This window comes from Xiphophorus couchianus, chromosome 17 (assembly GCF_001444195.1).
Source record: "Xiphophorus couchianus chromosome 17, X_couchianus-1.0, whole genome shotgun sequence".
Taxonomy (NCBI): domain Eukaryota; kingdom Metazoa; phylum Chordata; class Actinopteri; order Cyprinodontiformes; family Poeciliidae; genus Xiphophorus; species Xiphophorus couchianus.
The window spans coordinates 14,937,852-14,957,905 of NC_040244.1; the positions used below are offsets into that span (position 1 = coordinate 14,937,852).

General features: G+C 41.8%; 1 protein-coding gene across 2 annotated transcripts; it reads left to right on the forward strand.

Moving 5' to 3' along the window:
* Positions 1-740: 740 nt before the first annotated feature.
* LOC114160956 (aryl hydrocarbon receptor nuclear translocator-like protein 2) lies at positions 741-19,417 on the forward strand. Of its 2 annotated transcripts, none has more exons than XM_028043917.1 (17): positions 741-937; positions 8,095-8,209; positions 8,352-8,390; positions 8,467-8,508; positions 8,675-8,832; positions 8,909-8,991; positions 11,602-11,694; positions 12,243-12,360; positions 12,446-12,595; positions 13,685-13,922; positions 14,374-14,480; positions 14,599-14,749; positions 14,831-14,886; positions 15,078-15,189; positions 16,304-16,382; positions 16,490-16,592; positions 17,248-19,417. In XM_028043917.1, exons 1-17 carry the CDS (start codon positions 808-810, stop codon positions 17,394-17,396), a joined length of 1,923 nt encoding a protein of 640 aa, XP_027899718.1. In that variant the 5' UTR covers positions 741-807; the 3' UTR covers positions 17,397-19,417. The 2 variants fall into 2 exon arrangements, with proteins under 2 accessions (XP_027899718.1, XP_027899719.1); XM_028043918.1 differs by having other exon boundaries at positions 8,095-8,191.
* The last annotated feature ends 637 nt before the right edge of the window (positions 19,418-20,054 follow it).

Genomic DNA, 20,054 nt, shown 5'->3' on the forward strand with positions numbered 1-20,054 from the left:
AAAAAAAAACCCAACAAAACAACAAAAAACATGATATACTTTTGGATGAAAGTTGATTTGGAAAAAGAAACAGAGTGAGACCTCACTTCTCTCGTTGCTCCGATAGGAAGGAAGCGAGAAAGCTTGCAGCGGCGTCAGATGGGTGACGAGCTCGAGGCTCTTATTGAGGTCACCGAAACGTGCACGACACGGGGAGGGGAAGAATAAGTGACCGGGCTCTATTCGGCTCTATTCGGCGTGAATCAAAAATGAATTTATCAGCACTGCCGCGCGCTCACTGCACGCTTCCTGTCAGGCCATTTAATTGCCCTTCAAATGGATTATTACCTGTCACACGAAACTGCAGTCAGAATTGTATTTTGTTCAGCGTAACTATACAATAATAACTACTGGAAAAAATGTGTCGTTTTTCACTGACTGGCTCTATTAAATTACATTTGAAAAAGAAAAAAAATCCTCAGAACGTTGCAGCTTTTTCGACTAGTGGACCTGAATGAACCATATAGGTTATAGTAGCTAATGGAGGATAAGACCGGCGTGAACTCTCTCCTTCTTTCCCCGTCCACTATTGAAAATGGGTGTTCCTCTCTCACTCATCCCTCACGTTTCTACCCCCACCCCACCCCACCCTACTCCTCTCCACTCCACTCACATCGTTCTGTGCAAAAAAAAAAAAACAAAAAAAAAAAAAAACAGGAACTACGCGAGGAGGAGGAGAGTGATGGAGGGGGGGTTGAAAAAAAAAAATGAAGTCAATTATACAACACCCCGGCTATCTGAAGCTCCCTCCTTCCCACGGTCTCTTTTATGCATCACACCACAACAGCTGGTGTCTCAACATGCTCGGCGGCTCTCCGTAGCCTTCACCGGGAGCGCCGGTTCCAGTCCGCAGGCATGTCAACCGGGGGCTCCGACAGCACGGTGGACAAACCGGCAGGTAAGCTCTTATAGCTCTGGTTGTCAGTACTTTACTTTGGGTTGGCGCTACAGTTTTATGTATTTATTTTTGTTGAACTCCTGCTTCACCGTCGTTCCTATTTCTAACGATAAACATTTAAATGTTGAGATACTTAATATTTAAAAGGTCTGTTTTGACTCGTTTATTGTTTAGAGTAATTCAGCTACTTTCAGTGTCCCTCTTAGCGTCAGGGTTTAGCCACAGTAGTTCCCCGTATGAAATGAACACTGCTGAACTATTGTTGAGTTATTATATTGTTGAGTTATCTAGTCGCGCGCTTCACGTTCATTCAATGTTCGAGCAACGGCAAGCACGCGCATGAAGTGCCTTTGTTGAGCCCTTCACCAGGCCACGCTCCGGCAGCAACCACGTCAACGCCGCTGTGACGAAATAAAGCACCTCCCAAAGTTTTACAATTTAAATAATTGTTGTGTTTCTAGCTTTATCCTCGAAGCTAGCGGTGAGCCTTTCTGCATGGTTGACCCGACCGTCACCAAGAACCGCCCCGACAAGAGCTTAGCTACTCTGCGTCACGTGTTTCCACGAGATACCGTTTCTCTTTCAGACTTCCTCCCGAAAGTGGGTCAGTAGATCAGTAGAGCAGCGCTGCCTGCGCCGTGCAGCAGGGGGAGGCAGCTGGTTCCTGCGGTGGCCGAGAGCCGCTGAATCAGCCCAGGGACGAGTGCAGGAATGTCAAGCATGAAAAGACTGGAGAAAGCGCCACAATTCTTACAAGCGTCGGAATGTCCGCCCGAAAGTGGGTTTTGATCAGATTATTATACGTGACGTTCTGACAACGCAAAACTCAATTCGGTGTAAGTCCTATCAAAACTCAACAACAGTGTTTAAATGAAGCCTGTCGTTTAAATACACAGTGACCTTTCCTCAATGAATGAAATATGCTTCTAAATGAACAGTTCCAAAAAATTCAGCTCAGTTGAGTTTTGTTTTTTTTCAGCCATATTAGAAATGTAAACAAAACTCAGGCATATTCCACCTACCCTACATTTATGACAGAGCAGCTTAAAATGTCTGCAAATTAAGATTTAAATAGACAAAAATAATTAAATAAGCTGAACTCCTTGTTTGTCCTGCACAAAAAAGCCTGTGTGCTTGTTTTTCTTTTTAACAATATGTGGGCTGTTGTCTTCGACCCTTTGCTCCATGTTCTCCATTTCTCTCTCCTCCCTGTGTCTTGTCCAATTGCTGTGAACTAAAGGCAACTAATGCCCAAAACACTGTGCTTATTTTTTTATATTTTAATTAAGCATAATTTAACTTAACATTTTCAGCTGCATTCCCCCTACATATCCTTGTTCAAACCTTGAAACTTCACCCGCAAATTAAACAAATTGCACGAGTCTGAACAACCCCTGAACGTTTTCACTGAAGTTCTAATTTGATTGTGTCCTGTGCATAAATGAGGTTCACTAGTGTTAGTTTCAGTAACAGTCGTGCAAAAGCAGCTCCAGGCATCACGGATATCAGATCATGACCTCAAACTGGGCTGGAGAATAATGAGTCATCCGAGTCTCGCAGCATGTTTAAAACAGACCTGGCTCTGGAACTGCTGTCTCGGTTCCTGGATGCATAGATAGCAGCTCTAAGAATAACTCAAACTCTTCCTGATGTTTCACGAGAACCTTGGTTTTTCTTAACAGGAGCGAGTGTATAAGTCAGCTAAATCCAGGTCTTGAGCCATATTTTTTGTCGTTTAAAAAAAATAACTTTAAACTTGCAGAATTTGTAGAAGCCCTTATTCTTTAACGCAGCTGTCCAGGGTTTGATTCCTAACCTTGGGACATTTGCTGTATTTTTCTCTGTTTTCGCCCATTTTCTGTCTGAACAGAGCAAATAAACGTCTTTTGCACTGGAATAATAAAAAAAAAAACTTTGGCTGCTTTTACATTTTACATGGAATCCTTAAACCTTAACATTATCAAAAGTTTGTCAATTTATTATTCATGAATAATAACAAAGATTAAACAGATCTGGCATTAGAAAATGGTGATAATTTCAAACTAGAACGTGTGTTTTATTTATTGCAAAGGGCCAAAAATACCCATTTCTTAAGCCTTAACAACAACTTAACAAGTCCTCAAACAAATTGTTTAAAAAAAACCCTAATTACTAAGAAACAAAGCAGACTCAACTACTGGCTGTTCAAACTGGTTTGACCTGCAAGCTAAGTGCCAAATAGCTAAAGGTTATCTAAACGCAGAGAGACTATTAGTTTACTGGTTATCTTAAATTACCAATAATCAAACATCAAGCTAAATACGTCAGCAACGCATAAATGAAAGAAAACACTCAACATCTACACTACATGATAGAACGCTGCTTATTGTGTCATGCTTAGCACTTCCTGTGTACAGTGCCTCACAAAATTCTTCAACCAAGAAAACTTTTCACATGTCACGTGCAGTTAAATGTATTTTTTTTTTTTTTTTTTAATGATAGACAATTAGAATTGTGTAAAATTGTGAAGTGGAGAAAAATGGAGGAAAGGGCAGAAATTTCAGTGTCCAGATGTGAAAAACTGCTAGATTTATCTCCAAAGACTGTTATTGCAGTGAAACATGGTTGTGAGAAGCTTTGCCTCACGATGGCCGAATACAAAAACATGGAAGACTTTTCAGATTTGTATGTGTAATGTGAAAAAGTCCAGGGACTCTGAATATTAGTCCAACCAAATAATTGAGGGAAAAAATTAGGTCATATGTCGATTGCGTCCAAATGTCTATTTTCTCTATCACTCAAATTAAAGAGCTGATATTCCACAAATTTTTAGTGTGTGATTGTACTGTAATTAAATAATTGAAACCCATTTTAACTGTGTTTCTATTCACGTTTTTCCAAGTTTCACATTTGAAGCATTGCGTTAAAAAGGGTTGAAACACATTTGCTGAATAAGTTTTAATGTATCGAACGTTCCCATCCACTGGTGGGTCTGTGCCCTACCAGAGGCACAGAATCCTGAAAAATGTACAAGTCCACACCTCCTCAGCAGTTTATCGGAAAAACACGTATGTTTTTCCTGATATGTGTGGTCAATTCTAGTTTGCAACTTCCTCTTTCTGTTTATAACAGCCACATGTAGCGTCAACATCTGACAAAATAACGCTTTACGTATCTTGGTTCATTTCTCTCCAAACTACTATATGCAACCCCGCCTCTCGCCTGAAACGTTCGCTGGAGATCGGCACCAGCACCCCTCCCGACTCCACTGGGATAATGGTGTACAGAAAATAGATGGATGGATGGAGGGACTACTCTATGGAACATGTTAAAATTCCAGTCAAAATTGGCATGACCATTGTATGGAATCGTAGCTACTGGCCCATTATATGGGTTTAATGTAAAGTATTAATTAAGAACGAATGATAAATCCACCTTAAGTTAACTTTTGTTAATGATTTCTTAGCATGGAAGAATCGCATAATGTTCTTCTGGTGTAGATTGTGTCTTTTAGACCTGAAACAGTTTTTGTCCTCTTCTTGCCCATTTTACTCATTTTGAAGCATTTCTGTAAAGACCACGATCACTTTGTGGACAGAAAATGGGAAAATAAACATTCAAAACACACACACACACACACACACACACAAAAACGCCTGGCTACAAAGTACTATAATATAAAGCTACCATTTTCTGTATTTCTGCTGTAGCTTGGCTGTGTGCTTGAAACTGTAGACGTCCAGGTGCAAGTGTGGAGAGGAGGTGTATGTAATTATAATTCTACAGCTTCAAGTAAACTCAGTTTTCTGAGTTTTTCTGAAGAATATCCTGACCTAAACTGGAGACTATTTCTACCTGTGACTGGGTCTCTTTACCTGCAGGGACCTTATGTAAGTTTGTTTGTGAATTTGCATAAATAAGGGAATTAAAGACACGTGCAGCCAGTTGTCAAGCAGCTTGGACACATTTTCAAGGTCTTTTGATTCTAAAGTGAGCTGCTGCATTGTGTTTCATAGGGATTTTTTCCCCCCTCTGTGCACCACTTGAACCCAGATCAGGTCGTTTATTGTCCACCAACAAATTCTCTCAAGGTATTCAAGTGGAATTAAACAGAAAACCGTGCTTCCGCCTCATCCTGTCGCTCCCCTCCTGTATGTCGTCACCATGGCGCCCTGCAGGCCTGGCCTCTCCACAGTGCTCCTGTCACTGCTGATGCGACTCAGTGTTGCCCATATATGTTCGTTCAAAGCACGAAACAGTCCACAGAGCCTTAGCTGAATGACACAAAGGTGGTAAAACCCCCTGATGAGGTACACAGTGTAATGTGCTGGATCAGCTGCAGAGATCCGCAGTGGGTGGAGGAGAGATCTGGTGTTTCCACTAGTGCATCAGTGACCCACTAAACGGCACCAGAAAGATTAAAGAAAATATGTCAATGAAATTCAGCTTTTTCCCCCACTGCTGGTTTAAATCTTCTTGAGTACTCCCAGGTGTCATTTGAGCCAGGGAGGGGTCACTGTGACATCTCAAAGTAATTTATTACTAAATAAAAATAAATTTTTATTCAGATTGCTGCTCTGAACCAATTACTTAGCCCTTAAGAGACAGGGTCAGTAGGACTCCGCAAGTTTTTTACCCTGTGTGATGTCTATCGGGTTGCACTGACCTCATGTTCGCTTTTACGAGGTTTTGTGGGTGTGTAGGTGTGTGTGTGTGTGTGTGTGTGTGTGTTCTCGTGTGGCTGGTACTGCAAAATCTGTTCTGAAAGCACGATCTGTACCATGAGCTAATTTGCACTCGTGCAAAAAGAAATATTTCCAGGGAGGGTACGATTTTATTGCTATTTCCTTTTTGTGTGACATTGTAATCATAAAAATAGAATATGATTTAAGGGGAATAACAAGAAATAAAGAAAGTCGGCGTGACCGTATTTTTTGAGACTGCTTCTGAAAAAAGCAAACAAAAAAAAACAAGTACATTTACGCACAACAATCAAAGGTGAGGAAAGGTAGGTTAATGAAGTAGTTTTTCATGAGCACATGGTATATAGTATTGTTCAGTCCGATAACACTTTTAGTTATTTTCATAAAACGTGATTATTGTAAAAATAAAGGTATTTTTTTTGGTCTGTGATGAGTCCACCAGAGCTACCATCACTTTGATGGTAGCTACTAGCTAACAGTCCAGTGGGTCTAGTCTTCTGCTTATAATCTTTGAACTAAATTATGGCAATTATTATTTATTAAGAGAATATCAACATTGTCTAGGAAAAAGGTTCTCTTATAGCAAATAGTATTGTAATTTATATAAATAAATATGTTACACTTTATTGATGTACATTTTAAGAATGATCTGAAATTATTTCTTAAGTGCAAGTGAGTCAACCGTACAATCTTGCTTCCAAAACAGATTGTTTCGGGAACTGACGGTCTGACAGGACACCTTGCTTCCTCGCTGGAAGATTAAATTAAAAAACACGGCAATCTTCTTAAATCACCTAATATATTAAAAATCCAGTCAATAATTCAACCGAGGCACTACGGCGGTCAGCTATCTCACTATAAAGTGTTCCTCACGTGCAGGTTTGATTTTTTTGTAAGTGGATGTCACAATTTAAAGAGTCCACCCGAGAGTTGTAAGTAGGTCAGTGTTCCAGCTGTTATATAAGGATTAGGCAAGACACAGAACAAACCTTATTTACGCACACATGCCATTTAACAGCTCAAACCTGCACAGCTCGAGGTTTTGAATGTTCAGTCGGCGTGTCACAGTTCGCTTGGAAACAGATGACTCTAGAGCAAGACCGAGGCAAAGCAGTTAAGTTTGAGTTTTTGAGGAAGGAATGTGGCTGGAAGCTGAAGGATAATAGAGTGAAGGGAAATGACAGGATTCTTGTGAAGGTAGTTGTTTTTTTGTTTTTTAAAGTGAAATACAGCTGGAGGGAGATGAGCAGTAAACATGAGAGCATTTTTGAAGACAATTTACCCTAAATTGGCAAACGTAGTGAGTCACCCAATCACTTCCATGGCTACAGATGTGTTATTTACAGCCCTCGGGCACGATCTGCTTCTACACAAGTTTATGACAGAACAGGACGCTCTCAAGTGTCGCAATTTCACAACTGGACTGTGCAGTGAGTACATTTGGACAGCTTGGTGGTATAGGTTTCAATGGCCAAAAGTTGTATCCAAGCCGTACCTCATCAAATTCAAAGTATTGGTAAGTATTTAGTAATGCACACCACCAGTGGATTCTAGAGCAGTTCTCTGGAGTGGTTAATTATGTTTCTCTGTATGGCAGTTCATTGGGCAAGTCTGGATTTGGCAGTTGCTAGGAGAACGGCACTTGCCTGACTACAAAGTTGTTTATTTAATTGAAGTGATAAGTCACTGCAGGGCGCCCTTGCTTGAAGACAGTTACTCTACTGCATCCTCTGAATAATGAGACTCAGAAGTTCTCAAACCAGAACACCTCCTCTCCACACTTGCACCTGGACGTCCTGTCTGTCAACACCTGTAATACGACCAGTTTCAGGGTCAGCCCTGGTGGAGAACAACATGCTGAAGGAACAAATTTGACTCTGTACCCAGAACAAGCACACAGTTTTTGCTTTTGGAAACTAGAGACCAGATATTCTGTAGAAATGAGATGTTCATCTCACCTAAATTTACTCAACAATGCCCACAGCATGTCTTTAGGGACACAGCGTGTCGATAAAGACATGCTACAAACCTATGTGAACTGGAAAATCAAACTTCTGTAACTGTCTTTGCCTAGTAAGTGTAACCAGTATGAGAGCTAGACTCCCCCTCTTGAATCTTATATTCAACAGTTGGTCTTAACTTCCTTTCCTGCGCCCTGGAATAAAAAACTGTACCTTATTTTTTTCTTCTTTATTTTTTCTTGACATCCAAGAGTCAACTGGCATGAGAGACCGCTATGGTTAGTAGGACACAACAATGTTTAAATAGGTGATACCAGAAAAGTTTTTTCCCAATGAATGTCAAGACACAAGGTCTTCCATCAAATCATTGCCCAAAGTTCCCAACTGTCTTTCTTTGCGTTTTGAGTCCTGCTGTAACACCCTGATACCATGTCACAGCCTGGGCCCTTTTTGGGCTCCAGGCTGCAGTGTTCACTCACAGTCTGCTACATTCCTGCTTGTCCTCACGTATTAGATCGAGCTGCAGAAGAGGAGGAGGGGCCAGTCCAGGCAGGATCCACGATGCCATCTGTCGAGCTGCCAAGGAAACGGAAAGGGGAGGTGGAGGAGAGGTCAGACACCCGTGTACAGTAAGAGCGGGTGTTGTCTGTGGCAATAAACAACTTTGGTGTCTTTTACTCCTATGTAGTATCATAAACGTGACACTGTACAATGGACAAATTGTATTCTCTCTGGAGTATTAAATGACTCACGTTGTCTCTGATCTCACAGGCAAAGCCTCAACTTCAACTTAGAGGATGACCTCAGCAGGTACTCACAGCCTTCAGGCTTTACATCTTGATTATGAAGGAAACATCAAGTCTGATTTTGATCATTTTATTTGTAGATCTGAGGGAGAGGATCAGCAAGTCAAAATGAAATGCTTCAGGTGAATCTTTATTCATGTCTGGATCATCTGAGTAGCTAAGGAACTTTTGACATCAATGGCTCTTCAATGAGTTCTATGAGCTTAAACGGTTCTTCACTGAATTTATCACTTTATTTTACAATCATCATAATTTAAATATTAAAGATATACATGTATGTACCTACAGGGAGCCTCACCGACAGATTGAAAAACGACGGAGGGACAAAATGAACAACCTCATTGACGAGCTTTCCGCCATGATTCCTGCGTGCCAGCCCAGGGCAAGAAAACTTGATAAGCTCACTGTTCTACGGAAAGCTGTACAACACCTGAAAGCCCTCAAAGGTACTTCATAACCGTTTGCACTGCTGTTGAAAATGTTGGTAAAGATGGTCTAAAAGTGGATTCTGTTTGATTGCAGCTGGGGCGAGCGGTGCCTTCGCCGATGCCAAGCACAAGCCTTCCATCCTGCCTCACGATGACCTTCGGCACCTTCTGCTCAGGGTAAAATTTTAAAAGCTAAAGTCATAAAAATTTGACTTTGATTATTGGAAAGTCTTGGTGCAATTTACAAGGACAACACATTGAAGTCACCCGCTTCTTATCAGCTCTTAAATCTAGGCAACTAGATAACATTCAGAGTATGACTCTTGAATGCCTCCACTTAAGCAATGTGACAGATGGCCTTACACTTAATTTTGGAATATTTTTGCAAACTGCTTAGTTCATTTTGGACTTTTGGATAGTTGGTATTAGGAGTTTGTGTTTGCTATGTCCAGATATCTGCACTTTGGTCTTCTCTGCCCAAGTTGCACTGCTCCATTAGAACTATCAATTTTTCAGTAGAAACTTTAAAGCCAAAATGTGTTCTGTTCCTTTCAGAGTTGATGCTTTCTCCTGGCAAGTTTTATAAAACATTCAGTCCAACTATACTTAGCTTCAAAATGGCAACTTGGGATGCATTCACAGAAACCCTGTTTTGTCCAACTTTAGTTTGTTTGCCTAGAAAGTCAGATTTGTTTGGGGAGGTGTGAATGTTCGCGCTATCTTTGATGTGAACCAAAGAAGCAAACTCTTGTCCACCTGCAAACCTAGGTCTAGGTTAAATAGAAGTGAACTCTGGTGTGGTTTGAGAGCATATGTGAATGCCAGGCGGACCAGAGAGCGGTCCAAAGCCAGAGAGCAGCATAAAGAGCAGGGCATTCTGGGTATACACAACCGAAACAAACTCTTGAGTCTAGCACTCGATGGAGAAATGGCTTGTGGTGTTTTGCCAAAAACAAATCCTACAACAGCTAAAATCTGACACCACTTCATTGTTGTTTGCATTTTGGGATGAGGGAAGTTACTCTTAGTGTCTTCTTCAGAGGTTTTTGTGTTGCTTTTTTCTGTGGTTATTGGTGCAGCGCCACCGCTGGTGAGGTGGTAAACATGTTTTTCAAAAGGTTTGGTTTGGTTGACACAGTGCAGTGTGAAAGTGAACTGCAGCGGCTAAAAATGTAACAAATATTACAATATTATTCTCCAGTTGAACTGAGTACACCGGACTATCAGGTCTCAAAACACCCTAAGACCTACATGAATCTTCACGAGTTGAAATGGAGCCATTAACGTAACGATTTCAATGGTTCTCAGAGGTATTTGCTTACGAGTTTGTGTCTTGACATTAGAGTACGTTGTGTACTCTTTGAAGCACCAAACGTATGCTTGTGATCTTTTTATTTTGTTAGCATTTGTTTTAAATTAATACAAGACATGAGTTGCTGCTTTTTCAGTCATGTATTGCACATTCCTAAACCCTCGTCATAACCAGATTATTTTCAATGGCGGTGCAGCAGCGTGTACCACACTCCATAAGTTTTCTCCACTTGCATCATACCCCTTCCATTGTCTTACGACGTTGGCTTTAACCCCCCTTTGAGCTTTAAAAGCTTGACACATCTGTTCTCACACTCCTCAGAACAGGGATCCCATATGTTATAGCTTGGATTTACTAAAGCCAGTTTTCCCAGTCTGGGATTATGAGAGTTGGACTCCGCCAGGTCTGCCCTTTGTCACCGATTCTGTTCATCACTTTCATGGACAGAATTTCTAGGCGCAGCCAAGGTGTTGAGGGGATCCGATTTGGTGGCCTTAGGATCTCATCTCTGCTTTTCGCAGACGATGTGGTCCTTTTGGCTTCATCAGATCGTGATCTGCAGCTCTCGCTGGAGTGGTTCGCAGCCGAGTGTGAAGCGGCCGGGATGGGGATCAGTGCCTCCAAATCCGAGGCCATGGTCTTGAGCCGGAAAAGGGTAGAGTGCCTTCTCCGGGTCAGGGGGGGTGTCCTGCCCCAAGTGGAGGAGTTTAAGTATCTCGGGATCTTGTTCACGAATGGGGGAAGAAGGGAGCGGGAGATCGACAGGCGGATTGGCGCAGCGTCTGCTGTCAAGCGGGCGCTGTACCGGTCCGTCGTGGTGAAAAGAGAGCTGAGCCAAAAAGCGAAGCTCTCGATTTACCGGTCGATCTACGTTCCCACCCTCATCTATGGTCATGAGCTTTGGGTCATGACCGAAAGAACGAGATCGCGGATACAAGCGGCCGAAATGGGTTTTCTCCGTAGGGTGGCTGGGCTCTCCCTTAGAGATAGGGTGAGAAGCTCAGTCATCCGGGAGGGACTCAGAGTAGAGCCGCTGCTCCTTCACATCGAGAGGAGCCAGTTGAGGTGGCTTGGGCATCTGGTCAGGATGCCTCCTGGACGCCTCCCTGGTGAGGTGTTCCGGGCACGTCCCACCGGGAGGAGGCCCCGAGGAAGACCCAGGACACGCTGGAGAGACTATGTCTCTTGGCTGGCCTGGGAACGCCTCGGGATTTCCCCGGAGGAGCTAGAAGAAGTGGCCGGGGAGAGGGAAGTCTGGGCCTCCCTTCTGAAGCTGCTACCCCCGCGACCCGACCTCAGATAAGCGGAAGAAGATGGATGGATGGATGGATGGATGGATGGGATTATGGCTTCGGTCACATGCCTCAACTGTAGCCTCAACTTTCCCACAACACGTCCACTTCCTCTTTTTTTTTTTTTTTTTTTTTTTTTACCGGCTTTTTATTTCTCAATTTTCTTGGTGTCTTCATGTCAAGGCAGCCGATGGCTTCCTGTTAGTCGTAAGGTGCGATCGGGCGAAGATCCTGTTCATCTCAGAGTCTGTCTCCAAGATCCTTAACTTCAGCAAGGTTTGTTCAGGCCATACTGCACATTTTGTTGTCAATATTTATGCTTGATTTAAAAAAACAAAATACTTTTTGATGATACAACATAAATTAATACAACAAAAAGTATAATGTTCAAAATACCTTTTGATGAAGTATCATCAAAAAGTATTTCGGTGAAGTCCTGATGCAAATTAGAATTTACACTGAGCCCATGAAAATGCAGTGATCAGCTGTACCATGCAAAAAATATTTATAGCATAGGAACGTTTTCTTGTTTTGCCATGTTAGAACATTAATTTATGTTGTTCTGTCCCACAAATTCCCAATAAAATATGTTGAAGTTTGTAGTTATAATGTAAAAAAATTTGAAAATTCAAAGAGTATGCAAACTTTTACAATCTGTTTCAAATCCTCAATAATCTTTCATTTGGAGTTAGACTCCCTCAATCATTAAAACAAAGCCGTAAGTCTTTGTCGTACTTTAAACTGATTAAATGCTGAATTACTCGCACCATAAGTTCTACAAATTAAAGTCAGAAATATCATCAATACATGCGTTTCTCTTCCAGTTGGAGCTGACCAGCCAGAGTTTGTTCGATTTCATCCACCCCAAAGACATCCACAAGGTGAAGGAGCAGCTCTCGTCCTCAGAGATGCTCCCCCAGCAGCGCCTCGTCGACGCCTCCAGTAAGACTGCAGGCGAAACCGAATTAGAGCAAACCAGACGGGAGTCAGGCGCTTTGTGTCAGAACTTGTGGTCTTCTCTGTGCAGCGGGGCTTCAGGTCCAGGCCGAAGCCCCCGTCAGGCCGTCCCACTTGGCCACCGGAGCCAGGCGATCCTTCTTCTGCCGCATGAAGCACAGTCGGGTCACAGGGAAGCACGAGGGCAAGCACTCGCTGCCCGCCGCTTCTAAGAAGAAAGGTGAATTCCAGTTTGTCAGATTTTGAAATGGCCGTTCTGCTGCATGCCCGTCCTGCGTTGCTCTTTTTGGTGGTGAGTTAGTGTCTAAAAAGGAACAGAAGACCTTGGTTCATACAGATGAAAACAAGGACGTGGTTAGGTTCTGTCAGAGTGGTTAGAGGTAGTAGGACTTTGTGATCCTACTATTAACCAATTTATTATTTGGATTAAATGTTCAAAAACTGCCAAAAGAAAGATTTAGTAAAGTTTGAGGAACTAGATATAAATAAAGGCTCCATCAGTTCATAAACAAGGGAAAAAAACAACCAATATTCTTCAGTCAAAACTGTTTTGTTCAACTTTTGTGAGTGACTCTAAATATTACAAAATGTTTTTTTTTGTCTCTTTTCACTAAAAATAAAAGGAGACAATTTAAAAGACAAAAAGTAGGTCTGGGTGATCTGGTTGCTTTACAACTAACAAGTGAAATGGTCCAGGATCTGCTGAAATGACATGCCTCGAGGTCTGACGCCACCTTGTGGTACAACGTGATCACTACATTGGGGAATCAGTAACCTTCCAGGTGCCTCATGCTTTTTAGTCTGCACCACAGCTTAAAATGTTGTGTGCGTCTATATTCAACCCCAAACCTTCATGCAACAACGTTTCACTGCCTTTTCAGCTGCATTTTGTCTCCATCAGCTTTGCACATGTGGATTCTTTTTGTTTTTAATTCACCAATTACTTCATGCAGAACAAGCATTGTACACTAGCAAACAGAGGCATTGATCTACAAAATAACCAATTAAATATAAGAACAACAGCAGCCCGTTCTTAAATATAAGAACAGGCTGCACAGTTGGTAGCACTGTTGCCTTGCAGCAAGAAGGTCCTGGGTTTGATTCCCGGCCCGGGATCTTTCTGCATGGAGTTTGCATGTTCTCCCTGTGCATGCGTGGGTTCTCTCCGAGTACTCCGGCTTCCTCCCACTGTCCAGTCTCTGTTCCTTTTATGATGCTGCTTAAACACCAACTTTCTCCAACAAACAAACATAAACTCCCACTAAAACACGTCGAGCGTCGTCGCCTCACGCGTTGTTTCTGCCCACAGAGACCTACAGGTACTGCACCCTCCACTGCACCGGGTACATGCGGACCTGGCCGAGCAGCCAGCTGGACCTGGAGGGCGACGCCGCGGACAAGGAGACGCCCAGCCTGAACTGCCTGGTGACGGTGTGCCGCCTCCACCCCAACGTCTCCCACCAGCCCCCTAAAGACGTTAACGTCAAGGCCACCGAGTTTGTAACCCGCTGTGCAATCGACGGCAAGTTCACTTTTGTAGATCAACAGTGAGTTTCCACTTTCTAACTACGTCCATCCGCACCATTGATCTTGTCCTCCCCCCTGCCCCCCACAAACCCCTTCACCACCACCCTCGCCGTCGGTTACGGGTTTGCTCTGAAGCCACGGTTCGGCTGAGAAAGGAATGGCAGAGGCTTGCTGTGGCGTCGATTCCTCTGTCAGTGGAGATAATCCTTTCTGTCTTTGCCGTTGTTTCTCAGAAGAAGCTGTGCGTCTTGATGGCATCACATGACAATCTCTTCTCACTTTTTTGGGAAGTAATTACACAACACCAATAAAGTAAAGTGATTCAAGTTTATCCAATTTCTGGTGTGAAATGTTGAGGCTGCTGTTCAGCTTTTGCTAGAATGCATCGTATTGGACACAATCTTGGGAGGTGGTAGGAAAGACAGAGAATGGCTGAATAGTTAAACTCTACCCTTTCTGTTTCCTACCCAGAGCCACGACAGTCATCGGTTATTTGCCGCAGGAAGTCCTTGGCACCTCCTGTTACGAGTACTTCCACCAGGACGACCTGCAGCATATGGCAGGGAAGCACCGGCAAGGTGATGGAGCAAACTATAATCGTAGAAAACCCAACTTTCAATGCCTGGAAGAAGGTTTTCACACATCATTTAGAAGTTCTTAGAAGTTCTCTTTGATGAAGTCCAATGTCTTGTGCAGTTCTTCGAAGCAAAGAGAAGATCGAGACCCAGTGCTACAAGTTCAGAACAAAACACGGCTCCTATGTTACGCTCCAAAGCCAGTGGTTTAGCTTCACCAATCCGTGGACCAAAGAAGTGGAGTTCATCGTCTCTTCGAACAGGGTGATCTCGTAAGTGTGTTTCCCCGCTCAGATTCGGTTCCTATTTCATGCATTAGATCTGCAAGCTGCAATGCTGCTCTGCACCAACAGGGGGCCTGGTCGCACAAAAGAGGAAAGCGAGGCTGGCAGCTCGAAATCGACTCAGGGTGAGGTTTTCATTCAAAACTGTAAAATCAAGATGTTTTCTTGATATTGCCTTTCACACTTGTATAAAGCCATGTATAGTTTTTCCGTCCCTTCCCAAAAGCAGTAAGCTTTGAGTAGATATACCTCAGAAAATTAAGTGAAAACAATCCAGGGAAATTAATACTTAATTTTTGAGGCTTTGCTTTAACAGATGAAGCACAGCAAATCCCGGATATTCCTGGCCTCTCCACTGGTGTGGGCACCATGATCTACGCAGGCAGCATAGGGACCCAGATTGCAAACGAACTGAGCGACACATACAGGTAAAACGCATTTGGTATGACACGTGAGAAATAATTTTAATATTTTTAAAACTGCCATGAGAATAATTGGACGGTACCATTAAAAAAGTCCCAACAAGTTATACAAACGAGCGATAAGCCATGTAGAAAGACATGAAGACTGTTGTGACAGAAAGGCAGATTTAGGGTGCATTCACACCAGCCGTGTTTAGTCCGCTTTAATCAAACTCCAGTCTGGTTGCCGAGAAAGTTCTGCGTGCTTGGTGAAGTCTGAATACGTAATCAAACTCTGATGCGGACCAAAAAAGCTAACTCTGGTCCGCCGCCTACAAACCTCAGTCTCGGTTCGGTCGAAGTGAACTCTGGTGCAGTTCAAATGCCTGCGTGAACGCCTAGCGGACTGAAGACTGCTCCAAAAGCAGGAAGAGGACAATAGCGCAGGGCATTCTGGGTAAATACAATGAAAACAAATGCACAAGTCTAAAACTAGTGGGAGAAATGGCTCATGGTAGTTCCCTTGTGAAAAATAAATATAGTAGGTATATAAAATTTTAGCGTCCTTGAGCATGTTTGAAGCCAGACTAATCATCAGTATGCTTGATGTAAGTTTTTTTGAAACAATGAATTTTGTGCTTAGTGTGTTATAATTGTAAATAAAATGTAGAAAATCACAATTTGAAGTGTGCTAAGTGTATCTATCACATGCTTTTTTGGAACAAATAAAGGTATCCTTTGTACACTTTAAATGTACATTCAAAATATACATTTTTACAAATACATGCAAAGTGCATTTTAAAAGGATTATGCAAAGTATAATTTTACCAATATTTTTAATTAGAACTTAAAGTATATTTTAGAAAAAATATACTTTTAGAAAGTGTTCCAAATTGTACTTGTGTCATTCCCTTCCGCGGTTCTTAGTGCAGCGCCACCACAGGTGAGGAGGAGAACAGGTTTTTCAGCTGTTTCGGTTGGTTTGACACAGTGCAGTGTGAACGTGAACCGCACTGAAAATGGAACAGATGTTGCAATTCTGGTCCCCAATCGAACAGACCTAGAGTTCTCAATGCTGCAACCGTCAAGGTTTGAATACCTTAAGCGCACATCACCAGAGTTTTATGTCTATTTTTAACAGGGCAAACTCATCCCCATCGAGTGGAGCTTCTAGTCCATTTGGTTCTGTCCAGGAGAAATGTCTACTCACCAGCAGGAGTGTAAGTTGCCTCACTGCTACTGCAGACTGTCAACCACAGCATATTTCCACGCATTAACAGTGTGTTTGCTTTAACTTTGAGCTTTAAGGTGCCTCTGACTCTTGCAGACTCCCAGCAGAGAAGAGGAAGCAGGCAGCTCTTCAACCTCCCAGTCCCAGGCTGATTCCAGTAAGGAAGCTGCTGAAAGCAGTGGAGCTCCTGAGAGTCGAGGTAGTTTTAGTCTGTTGGCAACTTTCAAACACAACTTTAGTACGTCACAATTGTGCAAAAATCAATGTTTGGTACTCCAATGGAAGGAAAATATTTAATAGTTTGAGCGACCTGTTTTAAGTAGTCGGGAAATCAGGCTAGCAACAATTAGCAGTACAAGCTAATATTTTATTTCTCAACATTGTATGCATTTAAACACAACTACAAAGTTTTTGTCAATAGATGTTCAGTACTGACTTTAAAAAATTCAGACCATAGAAAGTGGAAGTAAACTATTGTTATTAGTTATTAATATTGTTATTAGTAAACTATTGTTATTAGTTATTAATATTGTTATTAGTAAACTATTGTTACTATTGCAACTATTGTTGTGTTTCGATGGGTGGCAGCCATACAGCCATACTCTTGATCTCGTGTTCAAGAGGACGTCAATTCATCTTCATGACTTGAAACTTGACACATATTAGTTTGTATTCAAATGTAACACATGATGTATTAGCACCCAAATAAACCCAATAAAGCATACAAGTACTTGTTTACAAGTAAACAAGACAGGATTCAGGGACAATAACTTGACAAGAAAACAAAGCCCTCAGCATTGCTGAAAGCCTTAGATGAGAGTTTCTGAAGTTCTTTCTTGTTTGCTGTCCCCCAGGTGACCTGTCCCAGCTGGACCTGGATGTCCCAGGGCTCAGCAGCTTCAGCAGCGACGAGGCAGCAATGGCGGTCATCATGAGCCTGCTGGAGACGGACGTGAACATGAGCCAATCGGGGGACTTTGAAGATTTACACTGGCCTTTCTAGAGGGAGCTCTGACTCTCAGCGCCCCCTCTAACGTTCTTGTGCCCTTTTTTTTCCTTTTTCTTTTTTTTTTTTGCCAAATGCCACAAACCTGTGAACCGTTTAACAAACTATTATCTGAAGACTTGCCTGTCCTCAACCAAGTGAAGGCGCTGGACTTGTCCTAAAGGTTGCAACATGTCTTAGTTGAGGACAGAATATTGTGACTGATCGTCTTGTTGGTTTCTTGGTTCTTGCTCGAAGCATGTTGAGGTTAAAGTGCCCCCGGAGCCAGTGGTGAGCCAGTCTTCCTCAGTGAGACCTTAGCACCTTCAGGGAGGTCTAGACCAACACTTTCTACAGAAAACTAAAGGAACAAAGTATTTGCTCTGCTGCCATCAGTTATCAAGGTGGAAGAAGAAGAACGAGACTCCTGACGAATTCAGTGCTGCTATAGTAACTCCTCAAACTTTGAACAGTCGCGCATCACCGGCACACGGTGAAAACGCTCATCATCACATGGATGATTGTCTTTCTTTTGTTGTTGTTTCTATTTGCATTTTTAATGCCCTATTTGCAAAAAAACTGTCAAGTAAAAGTGAGATAATTCTCTAAAAGGAGGCGTTTTGTCCGAACTTGTGTTCAGAGATTGTCGAAATAAGAAGATTTATCCTTCCAGCTCCCCTAGATTTTGGTGTTTAAAAAGTCATAACCATCCAACTCAATCACCCACACGAGGTTTGTTTTTAGTGACACATAAAAATTCTGAAACCAATTTTGTTGTTACTCTAAATTGAGTAACAATAAAGCATCACAATACACTCCAAAGTTATTAACACAGGACAGTCAATTGTGGGTACAAACCCAATTGGCTGGGGTTAAGATGATTTTGTATATCTGCCTTGCTTGTAGAAAAATATTCTGCCGCTTTTTTATCAATTTTCTTTTCCATACATTTTTTTCTCTCACTGATCAGCTAGTACACACACACCTTTACTATGCACTTGACCTTGTAGCCTACACAAATTGGCTACTACAAATTTTTTGGGCAGGTCGGAAGATTTTGCCACATTACTGACACAGATCACAAAACCCTATATATAAAAATATATACATGTCCACCATTGCTACAAAAATGATGCAACTATGGCTCACAAATCTGTTACATTAACCCTTTTTATGCCACTACGTATTGCGTGCTGTGCTATGCAGACATCTCGATACTTGAAACTGAAAGTGAAACTGAAAGTGAAACTGACGGCATGCCCAACTTTCTGATTGATTTGGTTAATCATTTAGTTGTTATAATTATCTTAACATTCAGGAGCACACATAAAGCCTAAAGAAAATAAACTGAAAATGAGACGGTGAAAGAAGGGCAAAAAATAACGTCCCGATCCTGATACAGCCAGAAACTGTGAATGTCACACACTTGCTCCCAATAGACATGGACTATTCCACAATGGGAGCACATCAGAAGTAGAATACATACCTGGATAACAAGAGTATAGCTTGACAGCATCTTTGCGGTGTCCCTTGGACTTTTGGAAGAGAATCTGATCCACAGCATCCCAGATCCTCCACCATATTCAACACCTGGCCCGACGCGCTCTTCCACATATTCACTCTTTTTTTTCTAAAAAAGATTTTGTCTTTGTATCGCCAAAACACACGGTTTCAGTAAATGTTCGAGAAAAGCTGAGCAAACTCCACATGTCTACATTCGTGATGGCTGTGCAGAAAATGCTTTTATGTGACATCACTCCCGAAACAACCAGTTGAGGTGTAAGTTGAATCCCGTGGTGGTTAGCCAGTGGCTAGCTTACATAACGAGCTTTTTGTGTCGTGTTATGTTTAAACGCACAGGGCGAAAAAAGTGTCATATTTTACTTATTAGAAGTTATTATCAAATGTAAAATGCTTCAGTGGCATTTATTTTAGAGGATTATTAAGAATTTCAATAACTTTGCCTGGAACGTAGATGTAAACAGTTATATTTTTTTGACATGGATGCCCCCCCACTAAATAAATGTATCTAAATTCAAGGCTGGGATGTTCTAAATTTTTATTTTTTTTTAGATTATGCAACTTCCTTAAATAATTTATTTTATGACTTTTTACACATCTTTACCAATAAATCTAGGTGACACTATGAAGGCAGATGAACAATGAGGCAGCACAGAAAGTACCGTCATTTATTTATGTAACAAAGCCAAATTGTACCAGCTTTCTATAAAACATTCATAGGTTTCTGTCAGTGGGATTTTAAGGGTAAGTAGAAGCTGTAGCTCTGTGTGTATGAAACATAATGATAGAGCTAATAAAAGTAAAACACATGAAATATCTCCCAAATAGTTCTGTTGCAAAAAAGGTCTTTATTTCCAAATAATGCACACTTTCAGTAGAACTCTTTTGATCATTAGAAAATATGTAACATATTGTTTTATTCACACAGTTCTTATGTTCTCCACAGTCGGGCTGCTGGACGGTTCGTTTCGTCTTTTTCTTGTCGTTTCCATTTCTAGCTTGCTGCGCTACGCTAGCTTGAGCATCCAAGCAGTCTGATCAATTTGACTGGCAGCCAATCAGAAAATGAGCCTCAAAAGTAACATTAAAATAATTTTTTGAAGTTATATTTTACCTAAACAGAAAGATTGAAAAACAAAACTAAAATTCTGAAGA

What these genes read in the sequence shown, in the direction of transcription:
- LOC114160956 (XM_028043917.1), top strand. Translation starts at nt 808, where the DNA reads ATGCATCACACCACAACAGCTGGTGTCTCAACATGCTCGGCGGCTCTC. An exon ending in TTCGGCACCTTCTGCTCAGG is followed by an intron (nt 8,992 to 11,601) that starts GTAAAATTTTAA and finishes CTTCATGTCAAG; the next exon opens with GCAGCCGATGGCTTCCTGTT. An exon ending in TTCACTTTTGTAGATCAACA is followed by an intron (nt 13,923 to 14,373) that starts GTGAGTTTCCAC and finishes TTTCCTACCCAG; the next exon opens with AGCCACGACAGTCATCGGTT.